Below are 17,461 nucleotides of genomic sequence, written 5' to 3' on the forward strand. Positions count from 1 at the left end.
TAGCTAACTTTTCCGTGGTACCTACTTTGTGCCACACACTGACCTAAATGCTTTGCACAGATTAGTTCATTTCATCCTCACCACCACCTCCTGTGGGTGTTACTCATATTTTTATTTTGTAGACAAGGCAACTTGAGGCGCAGAAAAGTTCGTGGACTTGCACAGAGTTATATCATTGATGGCAGAGCCAGGTGGCAGAAATTTGGCTTTAAATGGGATAGGCCATTGATTCTCAAAGCGGCATAAGTATCACCTGGACTCGTTAGAAAGGCACAGTCTTAGGCCCCAGCCCAGCCCCGACTGGATCAGAAGCACTGGGGTGGCCCCTGTGTTAACAAGCTCTCCTGGTGAACCCAGAGCAGCTTAAACTAATGAAGCGACAGGAGAGGATGATACTCCAGCCAGTCTTGACTGAGTTTTTGCTCTATGCCAGGGCCTCTGTGGAATAAATATTTTCTTATTTAATCCTCACTAGAAGCCTGCGTGGTGGGTGGGGAACTTCGCTCCTCTTTTACAGGTGGGGATAGTAAGGTGAGAAGAGATTTATGGTATGTCCATGGATGAGGTGGGCTCTGTCCTGCACTGCTGGTCCATGTCATGTGCCTGGAGCAGTTGCACACACTTAATCATGTCCAAATTCACTAAAGCCCTGTGTGATAGGTAGACAGACCAGTATTACTTGCAGTTTAGGTGAAACGTAGAGGTGGGAGGTGACTTGCCCACATCTTGAAGCTGATAAGTAAGTGGTAGAGTTGGAACCTAAACTTCGTCTCTTGGAAATAAATGACAGGGAACAAGTAGGTGAATGAACAGGGATTTAGAGCCCCATGTTGTGATATTCCTTGCATTGATTCTTGGCATTCAACATTTTAAATTCCTTCTAATATATGTTTTATCTCTTTTCGTCCTCTAATTCTTCTCCTTCAAAGAGGAAAAAAGATGAGTATCCACGAGTGTAACTTGTAAGATCGCTTACTTTTTAGGTTGTGAATTTGCATTTTAAAGAGCCTGTCAGATGAAAGGGTTTGTTTTCTTTAGCTCTTCTAGAGCTGCATAAAGAGTTGAGTTATAGAACTGGGTACCTGTTGAAAGACCTGATACTGAGAAGATATTGAAATAATTGCAGGCATGTGAATAACAGGATACCTGGAGCACAGGCCCAGAAAGTAATGGTGAAAGTTGAGATTGTATGATCTCTGAGGAATGTGCATCTTAGGTGGTTTAAGGATTCTAGAGAATCTTATCATCCTAGATAATGACATCGTCAACCCCCAAGAATTGCAGAGTGAAAACCATTTTGTTTCCAGATTGTGGACTGTTGAGGAGTTTTGAGAAAGATGACCTGATATGAGGCATCCTTCACAGAGGTCTACTGTATGTTCTGTAGGACTTGCACCCAGGTTCCTGAGTTCTCCGCTACAGTGCTCTTCAGGATTTTCCTCTTCCTCTTTCTCCTCTCCTGCTTCTTCCTCTTTTGCCTTCTCTTCCCCCTCGTACTCCTGCCACAAATAATCGTGGGTGCACCAATATGTGAAAAACTTGACCAAATGTTTCATGGAACAATCCTTACTGTATGTTGATTTTTGAATAGTTCCATTACATTAAATTAAAAAATACTGGTCACAGCTCACTAAATTGATTTCAAGATTCACTCATGAGTTGTGATCCACAGTTAAAAAAGATGTTGCGTGTCCTAAGAAACCACCCAAGTCACGCCTGGCCTTAGTGATACTATCGAGGAACAAAGGGAGCTCATGCCCCTTTGCAGATATGACATTTTACTCCTTCTGGGCCATTTTGTTCCTTAAACTTAGAATTCAGTGTTCATTGTTTTCCTCCCAAAGTTCTACTTTTTCAAAAAGATTTTTAAAGCCACCTTTTGCTAAGATTATATAATAATGGCTAGAGTTCCATAAGAGTTAATCTTTAAAAATATCTGGCTGTTGGCAAGATCTTCATTTGATTAAGAAAAATATGATCCACTCATATGGCCAGCATTTACATGTTTCATGGCACTAGATAGCCTTGCTGGTAAAAGTCTTAGAAGCTGGCCAGCTGGTTTTTTTTCTTCATTTGAAAGATGCCTACAAACACATCAATAGCAACTTACTTGTTAATTTTACAGTAAGAGTACAGTTTTTAAGAGAATGGAGGAATTGTTCACACGTGAGAAGTCATGGCTGAGGTTTGTCTCAGCCTTCTGTGCTGGACTGTGAGGCTGTTTAACCAGTAAGGAATTGCCATCCTTGAAAGAAAATGTCATCCGTCTTACCCTTATTATTTCTTGAGAGTCATCTTCCTATAAGATGGGGGTGGACCTCAACACTGTTAATCATTGTAAGATCTGATGCAAACTTACTGTAAGTCACTTAAAACTGATCTTTAAATCTATGTCTAAGTAGTAAAAAGTTACTTTGTTTTGAATTGATAAGAATTTAGTCCATAACAATAATAATGAAAATTTGAATGTGCCTCTTTTAAAACCTGCTAGGTTTAGGTAGCTTCCTAAAATAACCAAAATTCATCCTCAAAATATGTCTATTTACAAGTTTAGTAAAATCAGAATAATATTTAAAATATTTTAAAGTATATATATACTTAGTAAATACAGTGGTTTTTCTTTTGAGAACAACACTAAGTCCATGAATCCCCAGAGCTGTGCCAGTTTTAGTTGAATACTGTATTTGTTGCTTTGCTCGTTTATTTATCCCTTTTCTTCACACACTGAAGTTTTTTCAGTGCCAAACCCTACACAATTTAAATTGTTACAGATGGAGAGTATAATATTGGTGGTACCTACCTGTAGGCAACTGGATTGTCAATAGAACATGCCTGTACTGAATTGTGTTTTTTTTTCTTCCCCCAACATTTTATTTTGAAAAGTGTTAATTTTGTGGCAAATACTCAAATAGCCTTCACCTAGTTTTACCAGTTTTTAACATTTTGCCACATTTGTTCCATTTTTTTTTTTTCCCCTTTCTCCCTCCCCCTCTTCTTCCCCTACCTCCTCTGTCTCTAATTGGTGTTTTGGAACCCACTTGAAAATAAGTTGCAGGCAACATGACCTTTACCCTTAAATATTTCAGTGGGTATCTCCCAAGGACAAGAACATTCTCTTACATAACCATAATGCCATCATCACTGTTAATAAATTAGCATGAATATGCCTTTTAATATATTATAGCCCAGTTCATTTCAAAGTTATTCCAAAATTAATGTAATCCACCCTCCCCTCTGCACCCTGCACATTGAATTGAGGACCTAGTGAAGTTTTATGCAGTGTTTGTTTTTTGATATCTCCTTTAATCCAAAACAATCTCTCTGCCTCTTTTGTTTTTTATGACATTGACAGTTTCAACAAGTTCAAGCTAGTGGTCTTACAGACTCTCTCACGTGCAAAATTAACTTTTCATACATATTTTTAAGTAGTTAGTCCTGAAAGCCAGACTCAGTTTTCTGGACATGTTAGTGAAATATGTGTATGTTTGTGTGTTTGTCTCCTAGAATATGGTCTCCGGCTTGGGAGTCAGATCTTCATTAAGGAAATGACCAGAACCGGTCTAGCAACTAAAGATGGCAACCTGCATGAAGGAGACATAATTCTCAAGGTGGGCGGATAAGGGCAGAGAACAACCAGGTTCATGCTCAGCTTCATAGTCTGCATTTCCACATTTAAGTTCCAACACAGTGAAACTTTGTTGAGATGGGAGTCTCAATAGTAAGACAAAGCCAGGAAGAACAGCAGAGAGGTCGTTTTTATCAGGAAAACCAGACTTAGAGATTTGTAATAGAAGAATGTCAATTTAAAGAAAAAAATCTCAACAAAGACATCTTTCTTCCCCTGTTTATTTAAAGTTTAAGCTCCTGTTTTCTGAATGAAGGAAGGATGAGAGTGTGACTTGGTGATATATGTGCTGAATATTTAATAGTTTTTGTAAACCTCTCCAATCAAGAAACATGTTCCAGTAGTAAACCAAGCCATTGTCTCGAACTTGGAAGTTCAGTAAATTCACAGAGTCACTTGAGCACACTATAGCTCTTACGCCTGTGTTTGGGCTTCAGACATGCAGGGTTATATTTAATTTAAAGGATAATTCGTTTTTGTTCATTCTCTCATCCTAAAGCCCATGTCTGTTTGAATAGCTGAGCAAAGCCTTTACATTTTTAGCAGGGGAAAATAAGAACTTTTCTATTTCACTGTTAATAGTTGTATTACATGGAACATTACTGTTCTCCATATACACAGATAAATGGAACCGTAACTGAGAACATGTCTTTAACGGATGCTCGAAAACTGATAGAAAAGTCAAGAGGGAAACTCCAGCTCGTGGTGCTGAGGGACAGCAAACAGACGCTCATCAACATCCCCTCATTAAATGACAGTGACTCAGAAATAGAAGGTAAAGAAAGGGAGGGTATGAACTTAGCTGGGAGTGAGGAAGGCTGTTGCTTCTGCATTCTCATCTCTATCATAGCCATTCAGCTAGAAGATAAATTCCTAACAGAAACCTCTCTTTTAAACTTTAATTCCAAGTTAGGTTGTTATTTTCTTATTAAAGGGTCTATTGAAATTAGGATTCCAGTGTGGAATTCTGGTGTACTTAAGAGTCCCAGTGGACTCTGATTAAGGCCATTGAATACAAAACTTGTGAGTAAACAAATGTATATAGAGAACTAACCACAGGACTTCCCTGACAGTCTACTGGTTAAGACTCTGCCCTCCCAATGTAGGGCGTCAGGGTTCAATCCCTGATCAGGGAGCTAAGATCCAGCATGCAGCAATTAAGGATCCTGTGTGCTGCATCTAAGACCCTGTGCAGACCAATAAATAAATATTTAAAAAAACAAAAAAAAGAACTAACCGCATACATTTGTAAATTACTCATTCTTGGGCTTTCTTACGTGATATTTTTGAAGTGGCTATTAATATTTCCAACAAAGAGAAGATAATATGGAGGATAGCTAAAACTGGTAGATACTATAATAAGGAATCAGTTAGAATGACTGAATATTACAGTATTCATTGGTTTGGAATTTGTGTCACCTCTTGAATGAAGATGTATTCATTTATTTTAGATTTAACTTGAAGATGAGTAGTACATACGATAACATCATTTATTTACTTGGTCAGTCTGTTTATTTCCGCAAGCAAGTCCAACTTTATGTCCTTCAAATTGGTCTTGGATATTCTGCTCTTTATTCTTTTTTTTTTTTTTTTGGCTCTTAGGCATGTCTTTATTATGATTTTTTCTTTTTCTTTCTAAATTGAGATATAGTTGATACACAACACATAGGATAACATTTTAACAATGTAAAAATTACCAATAAAAATAACTAGGCATGGCATTTCCTACATAACCATCTAGTACTGCCTTTGTGCAGAAAAGTTTAGAAAATATTAAGTGCTCAAGTTTAGAAATGGACTTGCTTTTTAAAAGGATTACTTCATAAAACCTTAAAACTAAGTTTAATTTCTATTATATAAAATGTTTAATCAAGTGGTTACTGCTTGGAGTACAGGAGAACAAGGAGAGCGTGAGAAATAATTCCAGCTTGCTAAGAGCTTGCAGTTTACCTTGTTTTTCCAAGCATCATCCTCAATCCACTAATAGCATTGTGTCATACAGGAGCTTGATAGAATTGCAGAATCTCAGGACCTACGCAGAACAACTGCATTTTAACAAGATCCCAGGTGACATGTATACACATTAAAGTTTGAGAAGCATTGTTCTATGGTAAAAATGAGTTTGTTTATCTCTCCATCTATAAAATCCCCATCATTGGCTTTGACTCTTCAGTGGCAGCTTTGATGGAAAGAATAATGAATGAGGAACATAAAATTCTGAATTTGGATTCCTCTTTGTTAATTAATGTCTTTCCTTTCAAGCTATCAGATTTTTTTTTCCCCCGAGGAAAGACTATCAGACTATTTAATAGCACATTTACTGCCTGCCCTCTCTTCCATTTCCCATGTTTCTTTGTTCAGAGAATTGAATAATTTCTGGCACAGGTTTTAAATGTTTCACTGAAAAGACTTTTCTTATTTTTGAAACTAGATATCTCAGAAATAGAGTCCAACCGATCGTTTTCTCCAGAGGAGAGACGGCAGCAGTATTCCGATTATGATTACCATTCCTCAAATGAAAAGCTGAAGGAGAGACCAAAGTAAGATGATACATATTTTCCCTTGCACATGTCCCTGTGTGTGTATACGCATACCTGTTGGCAAATCTGTCACGTGATGAAACATTAACATGCTGTGTGCTTAAGTTCAAGAGAGGACATGCAGAACAGATGGTCCAGGATGGGCGCCACACCCACTCCCTTTAAGTCCACTGGGGATATGGCGGCTGCAGGCAGCACGGAGCCCAGCAAGGAACCCAGATACCAAGAGGAAGCCCCAGGTGAGGCTTATTTTACACAGTCGTGTTCAGGTGTGTGTGCTTGGTAATTCCAGAGGGTGGCTGGTAGGAGAGAGAAAAAATATTTAAAATCATTCTTATGTATAGAAGAGGCACTCCTAACTCATTTAATATTAAAAAAAAAAAGAATTTGCCTTTTGTATGTGCCAACAGGTTCGTCACCTTCTGTTATATTTCATTAGTCATGATCCTTTTGTCTCCCTGACCTGAGCTGTTTTCTAGTCACAACACTTCTGACATCAGCTGCATGGGTTTTGTCTTCCGCCCAACTACCAATTCTCCAGACACCAACCTGGTGTCCTGCAATTCAGTTCAGTTCTGACACTGACTACCCTGAATTCCTGCAGAGCCCACTGATTAAGGGCTCCGTCTCACAAGATGCCGCCACCACAGATGCCTGTCACAAGCCTTGGGTTGCCACCTTTACTTCTGACCAACCAGCTCTAAACGGAGAGTTCCCATGACCCCCTCTTCAAGATTGATAATTTGCTAGAATAGCTCATAGAACTCTGGAAAGCACTTTATTTACTATTACTGATCAAGTTGCTACCGCTCTGTGTCACTTACATCTAAAATTGTTCGGGAAGGGGAATACCTGGTTAATCAAATATTGATACTTTTAAAAATAAAGGATACAGCCAAATGGAAGAGATGCCTAGGGCAAGGTATGGGGAGAGGGTGGAGAGGTTTCATGCCCTCACTGGGAAGGTCACTCTACCAGCACCTCAATGATTTCACCCATCCTGAAGCATTCTGAATCCCCTAGTTTTTGGAGGCTTTGTCATGAGCATGACTTACTCCTTCTGGTGACCAGCCCCAGCTTGAGGCTGTCCAAAAGCCTGCTAGGAGTCCTCTCTTTAGAACAAAGGATGCTCCTATCAGCCAGCAAATTCCAAAGGATGTAGGAGCTCTAGGGTTAAAGACCAAACATTAGAGCAAAAGATGCTCCTGGTACCCCTTTCACTCCAGAAATTATAGGGGTTTTAGGATCTCTGTGTCAGGACCTGGAGGTGGGGCAGAGACCAAATACATACCTCTTAATTATGTCCCACAGTCGCATTTTGTCAAATTGGATTAAAGTCCTTTTATGTCCCATTTATATTTCAGAAATAATTTTATTTATTTATTTTTGACTGTGCTGGGTCTTCATTGCTGCGAGAGCTTTTCTCTTGTTGCAGTGCATGGCTTCTCATTGAAGTAGCTTCTCTTACTGCAGAGCACAGGCTCTAAGGCACATGGACTTGGTAGTTTTGGCTCCCAGGCTCTAGAGCACAGGCTCAGTACTTGTGGCACACAGGCTTAGTTGATCCGTGGCATGTGGGATCTTCCCGGATCAGGGATGGAACATATGTCTCCTGTATTGGCAGATGGATTCTTTACCACTGAGCCAACAGAGAAGCCCCTATGTGCCATTTCTGATCTCAACTCCATCCCCTACCCCCCACCACAATAAAATTATCATCATAATTTAAATTCATAAATATTTATTCATGGAAAAAACAGCATTATTACATGACTTTTAAATTATTTAAAAATGCTACCATTTTGTAAATGTGATTATGCACCTTGCATTTTTAAGTTTAATTTTCCTTCTCACTTGTTTTTGAGAAATTACTGACATCTGCTAATGCTTCAAAATTTAACTTTTAAGACTTATTTTTGTTGTTTGATGTGATGACGTATTTGTAGCATAAGGAACAGACTTGAATTTTTTGTGAATTTTGTGATCTTTATATTTAGAGACAAAACCTGTTTGTCCTGGTTGCTAATGATTTTTTTTTTTTTAATTTTATAACTAGTGATGTTTTTTAATCCACAGTTCCTCCACCAAAACCAGCCCCAAGAGCTGTTCTTCGTCCAAGTCCTGAAGATTTAGCAATATATGGGTAGGCATTTTTTCCTATTCCCCTTTCTTCCTCCACACAGCTCTGTCAACTTAACTGAAATCTGGAAAAATGGTGTTCTTAAACACCATTGAATGGTGATGATTTTGTATATAATCAGCTGCCTTTAACCCATCTGTATTGCTAGTGGTTTTTTTTTTTTTTTTTTTTTTATTGCTAGTGTTTTTAAGAAAGATAAATCATTTGTAGGGAAAGTAAAATGTGGAAGTGAGTGAGTGTTAACTTTGTCTGCTTGTCTGCTTAGCTGGCTAGTGTTCCAGATGTTATTCTGAATAGTTGAGTTTGCCAGATCAAGAATGCCCAAATGGGTGAAGAATTGCTTAACTCTGGTGCCTCTGTAGGGGCTGTAGTGACAGGTGGCCCTGGCATGTGGAGGGAGGAGGGAAGTGATGCAGGGCTCTGCACTTGACAGTGAGAACCCCTGGTTCCGTGGTGTTTCATGGGTTAGGATCCTGCTCCCCCGGACTCAGGCTGTCTCCATTTGACAGGAGCCCTGTGGGATCAGCAGGATTTTCTTTGGAAGAATCCTGAAGTAGGAATCAGATGGCCTTGAATTTTTACCCCAACCCTGCCCATTATTTGCTTTTTATCTTGAATGAGTTTACTTAGACATTCTGTTTCTCTTCTTCACTGGTAATGTGGCCTCCTGATATTCATCTCACAGCCCCAAGGAAGATAAACTTATAGATTATATAAGAAAGGCAAGAGAGAGCTTTATAAAGGGTAAATCACTCTATAGATAGAAGAAATTAAATCTCTCACTGCTAATGTTGGTTCTCCTTTACCAAAAAAAATAAGAAAACCTCCCATCTTTCTTTACTGAAACTGAACCCATTGCAGCCCCAATACCAAAATGGTGAGGTTCAAGAAGGGCGACAGTGTGGGCCTCCGGCTGGCTGGTGGCAATGACGTTGGGATATTTGTAGCCGGCATTCAAGAGGGTACCTCCGCGGAGCAAGAAGGCCTTCAAGAAGGGGACCAGATTCTGAAGGTATGAGATCGCAGCCCTGTTTGTAGATGTTACTGGGAAAGAGTAGGGTTTCCTGGAGGGTCTTACATAAAGGATGAAGAAGTGGTCCTGCTGGTGAAAATAGACCAGCTGCAGGTTTGTTGCTGCTGAGCATCAGGTCTCTGTTTCCTTCCAGTGGATCCTGTCTCCTCAGTCCTGGAACCCAAAACTCATCCTTATGTCTGTGGGAATTGGTAGTGTTCAGAACCCTCACAAAGATTTTTATTAGTTTGATTCACAAAACAATTGAGACTTTAACTAAAGGCCTAGGTGGAAGATCTTGCTAATGGTTTTTAGCCGATTCTCCTGTCTGGTTATCACTCTTCAGGCCATGTGCTGTAACTGAACAAAGGTGAATGTTGCCATCAGATCGTCTGATTTGAATCCTGTCCCAGCTTTATATTAGTTTGTGGCCCTGGCTCCAGCTCTGAGACTCAGGTTTCTATATCTTTTCAATGTGGATAAGCATACCTGCCTCACAGGGACCCTGGGAAAATTAGAACAGATGATACTCATAAGGAATTCAGCAGAGTTCTTAGCACAGAGTAGGAGGGTCAGAGTCCATTCTTTTTCCCAGTGAAAAATAACAAGTTGCTGCCACTCTGTGTCACTTACATCTAAAATTGTTTAGGAAGGGGAATACCTGGTTAATCAAATATTGATACTTTTAAAGCTACTGTGTATGTGTTTGTATAATCTGTTGGTTTAAAAACAACTGATAACCGATTCCTGCTTTGACATTTTATGGAAAAACATACCATGTGTTTTCTGTTGACTTTAAGCATGCTGAGTACCTTGTGACTATAAAAACATAGAATGCTCAGAAATTGTCTTCACTGGAATTTCTGCTTCTGTAAACTTGCTTTTCTTATCATGAGTTCCTAGGGGATCTGGTAAGAAGAGCATCTAACCTCAAAGGCGAGGGAGAGAAAAGCAGAATTCCCAAGGCAGCAGGCAGCAGAGCCCAGAAAGAAGTGGTCCTTGTCCTTCCTGGCCTGTGACCTCATGGTGGTAGTTCAGATTTCATTTCCAGAGCAGATGAAGGGCAGACCTTGACCACGAGGTTCTCTGAAGCTTTCCAGTGACATTCTAGACCCTCTTTGGCTCTAGCCAGGTTCCTGAAAAACAAAGTGTGCCTGAGTGAACCTCAGGGTACCACATGAGCCTAGGAAACACTGCTTACCAAGTGCTACCGGTAAGAACCCCATTCGAGTGCCAGCTCATACCAGTTTACTCTTGGGCTGATGCCAAAGAAGAAGCATGTGTCCTAAATGATGTGGGGCCACAGGAAGTCAGGGAGAAATTTGAAAGCTTTTGCTCCTGAAGGTTCAAGGATAAAATACTTGCCTACCCCAGGGGCGGGAGTAGGGTAGCATGGAGAAAGACTTTCAGAATTTTCATGGGAAAAAATAATTCATTTAGAGGCTTGACAGACCTCTCTCTAAGTTAAAGACAGAGTCACTTCCATGGGTAAAAATTATGATACACAATGATTGCTATTTAAGAAAATATCTTATCTCCTGTTGTCACCCTGGCGACAGGGAAGAAACTGTGGGGACCCACCTCTTTTGCAGTAGTCTCATGGGGAGGTCAGACAGTAGAGGGTCTTCATTCTTAGGCATGAATAAATTTTCTGTTGACTACACAAGGAGCCCTCCATTCTGCAAAGAGGTGAAAAAGCTTGAGCTCGCCTACTGAGGCAGAGAGGTTGTGACACAGTCTTAGTGTAGCTGACACAGAGTCCTCTTCAGGCTCACAACAGACACAGCTGGACCCTGTAGACTATTAAATAGATAATGAAAGAGAGTATTTTTTGGAGAGGGCTGTACAACCTAACCAAAGTGCTGTCTTGGCCTTTTCTTTAGTTTGTTTCAGCACTTCTTTTCATTGTCAAATTGAGTATACCAGGGTCCGATACACATATACCAAGCACTTTATTCTGTTGCAGGTTTTTAAGTGCAGCTCTTTCTTTCGTAAAGGTGACAACTTGACATGTGGAATGAAAACATGAGTGTGTTGGGTGGTGAATTATGTGCCATGTAAATAACTGAAATAACACATGCTTTGGTGCTTGGGTTACCTGGTATGATTGTCATTTCATTTTCAGAAACTATTAGAGAAGAGGAAAGACAGGAAAAAAAAAAACTAAGTTTGATTATTAACTGTGTGGATTTTAGCTACCATGTATGCTTTAATTTCGACCATTATAGTGTTTGGCTTGATGGAAAGACATTCTCAGTTTGTAGAGGTGGACAGAGGGACTTCCAAGGTCTTCCCCCATGTCCTGTGGCCCTGCTTTATTTAAATAAACAAATGCAAGCATGTACAGTGCATATAAAGACATATACATAGCCATATATAGACACAAATGTAGATCCGCAGATAGCACGCAAGAAAGGATTCAATACCCAAGGTCAAATATCCTTAATTCAGAGACAAAGAGATGGAAATGAGCTATCTTAAATGCTAAATATTGTATCAAAGGAAAAGTTTACATGATTGGTTTAGTAAATCACCGTTTTTAAAGTACCAAGTATAGTTTTAGTCTCATGCCTAGTTTCACTTTTTTTTTCTTTTCAACATTCTATTCTTGTATTTATACAGTTCTATTTTACAAAGCAGTAATGCAGTTTAGACACAGCCAAACTGTCTCCAGAGTAGTTATAACACAAGCATGACACAGAATGTGATGAGATAAACATTCCCAAAGAGAGGCTAGTTAGTGACAACACCAAGTCACTTCGGAAAAGGATAGCTCGGTTCATCTCCCCACATTGAAAACTTCCGTGAAAAAAAATATGCCTGTTTTCACTTCATTGTAAATTCCAACCTTAATTAAATTAGGCTCAATTAATAATTTTTTTCAGTAGTAAGGCATTACTCTTTGATTAAAAGATTCTACAAGTCTTCAATGATTGAAGAAAATATTTCAGAAAAATTCTGTATCTTCACTTCTGTAACAGCTTTTTAAAACTTAAGGTACTTTAAAATCAGTTTTGCATTTTACTTATGTGTATTTCTGTTTTAAAATGGTTTTCAAAGTACAGAGCAAAGATGTCAAAATGTCTTTTTATTTGTACAATATTTGAGTTTTACTCTTTCTAACTTGTCTTCTAAAAGCTATTTACAGTGTACCCTACTTGATCAGCGGTGGATAAACGTGGGCTTTTTACCCACTGTGTGGCAGAAGCTTAAATATAAAAGCCTATACATTAGGTTGATGGTCTACCGTGTAAAACTAATGCTGTTCAATTTCAGATGATAGAAGCTATAAGAAAAAGGTGGATTTGGGCAGAATCCTTATTTGCAGGCTTCTATTTGAACTAATTTAAAAAGTAGTAATGCCTTAAGCTAAGCCAGCATGCTCATTCGCCATAGACCTCACCACCACTCCCTACTGAATTCTAGTTATTGGATTCATAATTGTACGTTACCTCCCTGGCCACCTGTGCAGAAGACTCAAAGAAGAGAGGGAGAATGACATACTCCTAGAAATTCTCACCTGACCCAGTGACGAGTCTTTGGTGGAATGACATATTCCTAAGGAGTGGTGGGCAGTGTGGGGAACAGGAGGGTGTGGTGTGCCCACAGTCCAGGCTGGGTGCTTGGCGGGCCTCAGTAGGGCCCCAAGGGCTTCTTTACTTGTGGGGCCCTGATGTGTTCTTCTTTACATAGGCAGGCCCTGATGAAAACAGATCAAAAGCTCAGGTAGCACCTTTTAAGAAACAACTTCTTATTTTCTTTTGCTTTGTTTTTTCTGTTTGCCCTTCCTCTATCAGGTGAACACACAGGATTTCAGAGGACTTGTTCGGGAGGATGCTGTTCTCTACCTGTTAGAAATCCCCAAAGGTGAAACGGTGACCATTTTAGCTCAGAGCCGAGCTGATGGTGAGCAAGTTTGGTTTTGAGTTCAGTGGGCGGTAGGGGAGGGAGGTAGCTTGGGGCCAGAATAGGCAAATCTGAGTGTTAAAAAATTGACTTATCTCTAGGTCATAGTTAATGTGAAAAGAATTTGGGTGGCATTTAACTTCTTACAAAAATGCTTTCTATGCACCCACTGAAAGAACTTTACTAGTTGTGTGATTTTGGAATAAAACTGCTTTTCTGGACAGAGATCCATCCTTAATTTCTGCCTGAAGTTATGATTGAGGTTTTCCATATGACAGATGCAGAGGCCACACCTGCAGGTCAGCCCTCATATTAACCCTTATCAGTCTGACAGGTTGATTCACCTTTCCAGGTCTTGTTGTCATCTGTAAAATGGAAGTTAATAGAATCTTCTTGTCTGCTTCAGAGGGTTAATTGGCACCTATTAGTCAGGGTTCTCCAGACAAAATGGCACACAGAGAAAGAGCTGCTTATTATGAGGAACTGGCACACATGTTTATGGTACCTGGCAAGTCCCAAAATCTGCAGGGTGAGTTGGTGAGGTGGAGACCCCAAAAGAGCTGATGGTTTACTTCCAGTCCAAGTCCAAAGGCTTGAGAACCAAGAGAGCTGATTGTGTACTTGTTGTCCAAAGGTGGACTGGCTCAAGATCCAGGAAGAGCCATTGTATCTGAGACTGAAAGCAGGAAAAAAGCTGATGTCACACTTTGAAAGCAAAAAGAATTCATTATCTCTTACTCAGAGAAGGATTTACCTTTCTGTTCTGTTCTAAACGTTCAACAGACTAGCTGAAGCCACCCACATGAGGGAGGGCAGTCTGCTTTACTCAGTCTGTGTGTTAATGTTAACTCATCCAGAAACACCCCCAGCAGACACAGTCAGAATAATGTTTGACCAAATATCTGTGCATCGCATGGCCCAGTCAAGTTGATACAGAAAATTAACCATCACAGCAAAAATCATGAACTTAGTTACTTGTCCTTCTTCCTGTTTGAGCTGTGGTTACCCTGGGGCCTGTGTGCTGGGTTCACTAAATGCATGGAAGGTAAAGAGGGTGATCAGAGCTCAGAGAACCTGATAACCCCTCCAGGAAAGACCCCTGGCCAGGCTGAGCACCGCATGAAATGATGCTTTTGTCTTTCAGTGTATAGAGACATACTGGCTTGTGGCAGAGGGGATTCATTTTTTATAAGAAGCCACTTTGAATGTGAGAAGGAAACTCCACAGAGCCTGGCCTTCACCAGAGGGGAGGTCTTCCGTGTGGTAGATACACTCTACGATGGCAAACTGGGCCACTGGCTGGCCGTGAGGATCGGAAACGAACTGGAGAAAGGCTTAATCCCCAACAAAAGCAGGTATCTGAGACCACGTGATTCCACACAACCCCCTAAGACTCCCCCTACACATAAACAACACCTCCACATCAAGGAAGCCCCGTATGACTTCGTCCTTTGTCATCATGACCTCTCCCATCATCCACTTCTCATGTATGAAGAGACCTGGGAGAGATGAGTTTGGTTCCAGACCACCACAATGAAACAAGTATTGTAATGAAGCAAGGCACACAAATTTTTGTGGTTTCCCAGTGCATATAGGAGTTATGTTTATATTATACTATTAAGTCTATTAATTGTGTGATAGCATTATATCTAAAAAAACAAGGTACATACCCTAATTAAAAATACTTTAGTGCCCCAAAATGCTAACCATCATCTGAACCTTCAGTGATTCATAGTGTTTTTTGCTGGCGGAGAGTTTGAAATTTTGAGAGAAACTGTGACACAGAGGCACAAAGCGAGTGGATGCTGCTGGGAAGAATGGCACCAATAGACATGCTTGATGCAGAGTTGCCACATATCTTTATAATTTGTAAAAAAAAAAAAAAGAAAGAAAAGATGCAGTGTCTGCAGAGTATAATAAAGCAAAGACGGGGCATATCTGTACACCAGCCTAAGCAGAACAAGCCATGTCAGCGTGTTTATTACTGAGCTACTCCTGGTAGATTTCATGTGCACCCAGCTTTTCTCTGCCTCCATCTGGATGAGAAGGCACCTGTTTCTCACCCCTGATGTTGCTCATTGTCACGCTGCATCTTGTCTGATCCAAGTCCATAAGTGATAGTGACTGGATTTACTTAGTGACCCTCACATTTGTGCATTTCCTGACTTCAGAACTTTACTTCCCTTGGCTTCTTCTCTCAGAGCAGAACAAATGGCCAGTGTTCAGAATGCCCAGAGAGACACCACCGGGGACAGGGCAGACTTCTGGAGGATGCGCGGCCAGAGATCAGGTGTGAAGAAGAACGTACGGAAGAGTCGGGAGGACCTGACTTCCGCCGTGTCGATCAGCACTAAGTTCCCGGCCTACGAGAGGGTTTTGCTTCGAGAAGGTGAGGGATCCATGTGGGCCAGGAAATGATCTGACTGGGCTCAGAGCCTGTTTTTCTTCATTTTTAAACTTTAATGGTCATGTTCCAGTGTATCGATATCACTTAGGCGAAGTGAGCTGACAGTTAGAATCATATTTCAGCACGAAATAAGACTTAACAAAAAACTAAACTGTGCAAACTTGTATTTCTACAACCTTGGTTATTTTTTATTTTAATACTACCATTCAGAAGTTTTTGTATATTCTATACAGCAAAGTTTATCTCAAGTAATAGTGAGGGGAATGAACTGTAATAGAAGAGAGAGCTTTTATTCTTCAGAAGAGAGCTGGGCTGAACTGGAGATGGAAGAACACAGTGTGTGTGCTCAGTTGCTCATGTCTGACTCTTTGCGGCCCCATGAACTGTATCCTGCCAGGCTCCTCTGTCCATGGTATTCTCTGGTCAAGAATACTGGAATGGGTTGCCATTTCCTTCTCTAGGGGATCTTCCCGACCCACGGATCAAACTTGGGTCTTCTGCGTCTCCTGCATTGGCAGGTAGATTTCGTTACCATGAGCACCACCTGGGAAGTCCACTATTTTGTTATCAGTATTCTGTAAAATACTTTTGTTTCTTAACAGCTAAAGACTTGTAGGTGTCTTCATGGCTTTTCTTTTTTGTTAATTGAAGTATAGTTGCTGTATAATATTATGTATAAAATTACAGGTGTACAGTTTTTAAAGATTATGCTTCATTTGTAGTTATTATAAAATATTGGCCATATTCCTCATTTTGTAAAATATATCCTTCTAGCTTATTTTACATCTAATTTCATGGCTTTTTCTTTTCTCATTTCAGCTGGTTTCAAGAGACCTGTAGTCTTATTTGGCCCCATAGCAGATATAGCCCTGGAGAAGTTGGCAAATGACTTGCCTGACCTGTTCCAAACTGCTAGTAAGTCTGTCAGTGATACTTTTTCCTCCCTCAACTTTTATTTAGGAAAATCTCTAACCTGCACATAAACAACACCTCCACATCAAGGAAGCCCCGTATGACTTCGTCCTTTGTCATCATGACCTCTCCCATCATCCACTTCTCATGTATGAAGAGACCTGGGAGAGATGAGTTTGGTTCCAGACCACCACAATGAAACAAGTATTGTAATGAAGCAAGGCACACAAATTTTTGTGGTTTCCCAGTGCATATAGGAGTTATGTTTATATTATACTATTAAGTCTATTAATTGTGTGATAGCATTATATCTAAAAAAACAAGGTACATACCCTAATTAAAAATACTTTAGTGCCCCAAAATGCTAACCATCATCAAAATAATGAACACCCACATACCCTTTACCTGGAATCACTTGTCACCAGGTAACATTTGCCATCTATATTCTTCCCCCATAGACACACACATATATACACACACTTTTTACAATTTCTGCTGATGTATTTGAAAGTTTAAGTTGTAGGCATTATAACACTTCCTACCTCTGTGAATCTCCTAATTCTCCTCCTATACAAACATAATACCATTATCACAACCAAGAAATTTAACACGGATACAATAATATTATTTAGTATGTAGTCCCTTTTTCAAATTTTATCAGTTATCCCAATTATGCCTTTCAAGGTAATTATTGTTTCTTTTTTAAGTTTAGAATGCAGTACTTTTGATTTTTGTATCTTTCTGATCTTCTCCTTTTTCTAAATTATTTTGTGGCATGATATTTTGAACAGTCCAAGCCATTTGTCTCATAGGATGCTCGCTGTTGGCCTGGTCTGTTTCCCTTGGTTAGATTTTGGTGAAACAGGTAGTGTTGGTCCATCCCATTGCCTCTTATTAGGAGACAATGAATGTCAGGTTT

The 17,461-nt window shown here is 40.0% G+C and overlaps 1 protein-coding gene across 17 annotated transcripts in view; it reads left to right on the top strand.

Annotated features, from left to right (window-relative positions):
* Nucleotides 1-17,461, top strand: part of TJP2 (tight junction protein 2) — a 127,457-nt gene that overhangs the window by 92,288 nt on the left and 17,708 nt on the right. For 15 of the 17 annotated variants that reach the window (XM_081503443.1, XM_081503473.1, XM_081503517.1 and 12 more), the window contains 10 exons: nucleotides 3,505-3,608; nucleotides 4,247-4,400; nucleotides 6,057-6,165; nucleotides 6,271-6,404; nucleotides 8,242-8,308; nucleotides 9,167-9,317; nucleotides 13,115-13,223; nucleotides 14,368-14,578; nucleotides 15,425-15,612; nucleotides 16,450-16,545. In XM_081503443.1, coding sequence (XP_081359569.1) covers nucleotides 3,505-3,608; nucleotides 4,247-4,400; nucleotides 6,057-6,165; nucleotides 6,271-6,404; nucleotides 8,242-8,308; nucleotides 9,167-9,317; nucleotides 13,115-13,223; nucleotides 14,368-14,578; nucleotides 15,425-15,612; nucleotides 16,450-16,545 — 1,323 coding nt within the window. The remainder of the gene's footprint in view (nucleotides 1-3,504; nucleotides 3,609-4,246; nucleotides 4,401-6,056; nucleotides 6,166-6,270; nucleotides 6,405-8,241; nucleotides 8,309-9,166; nucleotides 9,318-13,114; nucleotides 13,224-14,367; nucleotides 14,579-15,424; nucleotides 15,613-16,449; nucleotides 16,546-17,461) is intronic. The other 2 variants (XM_081503431.1, XM_081503408.1) reach the window with 1 other exon arrangement.

The sequence above is a fragment of the Giraffa tippelskirchi genome, chromosome 1 (genome assembly GCF_054371585.1).
Source record: "Giraffa tippelskirchi isolate mGirTip1 chromosome 1, T2T-mGirTip1v1.2.pri, whole genome shotgun sequence".
Lineage (NCBI taxonomy): Eukaryota > Metazoa > Chordata > Mammalia > Artiodactyla > Giraffidae > Giraffa > Giraffa tippelskirchi.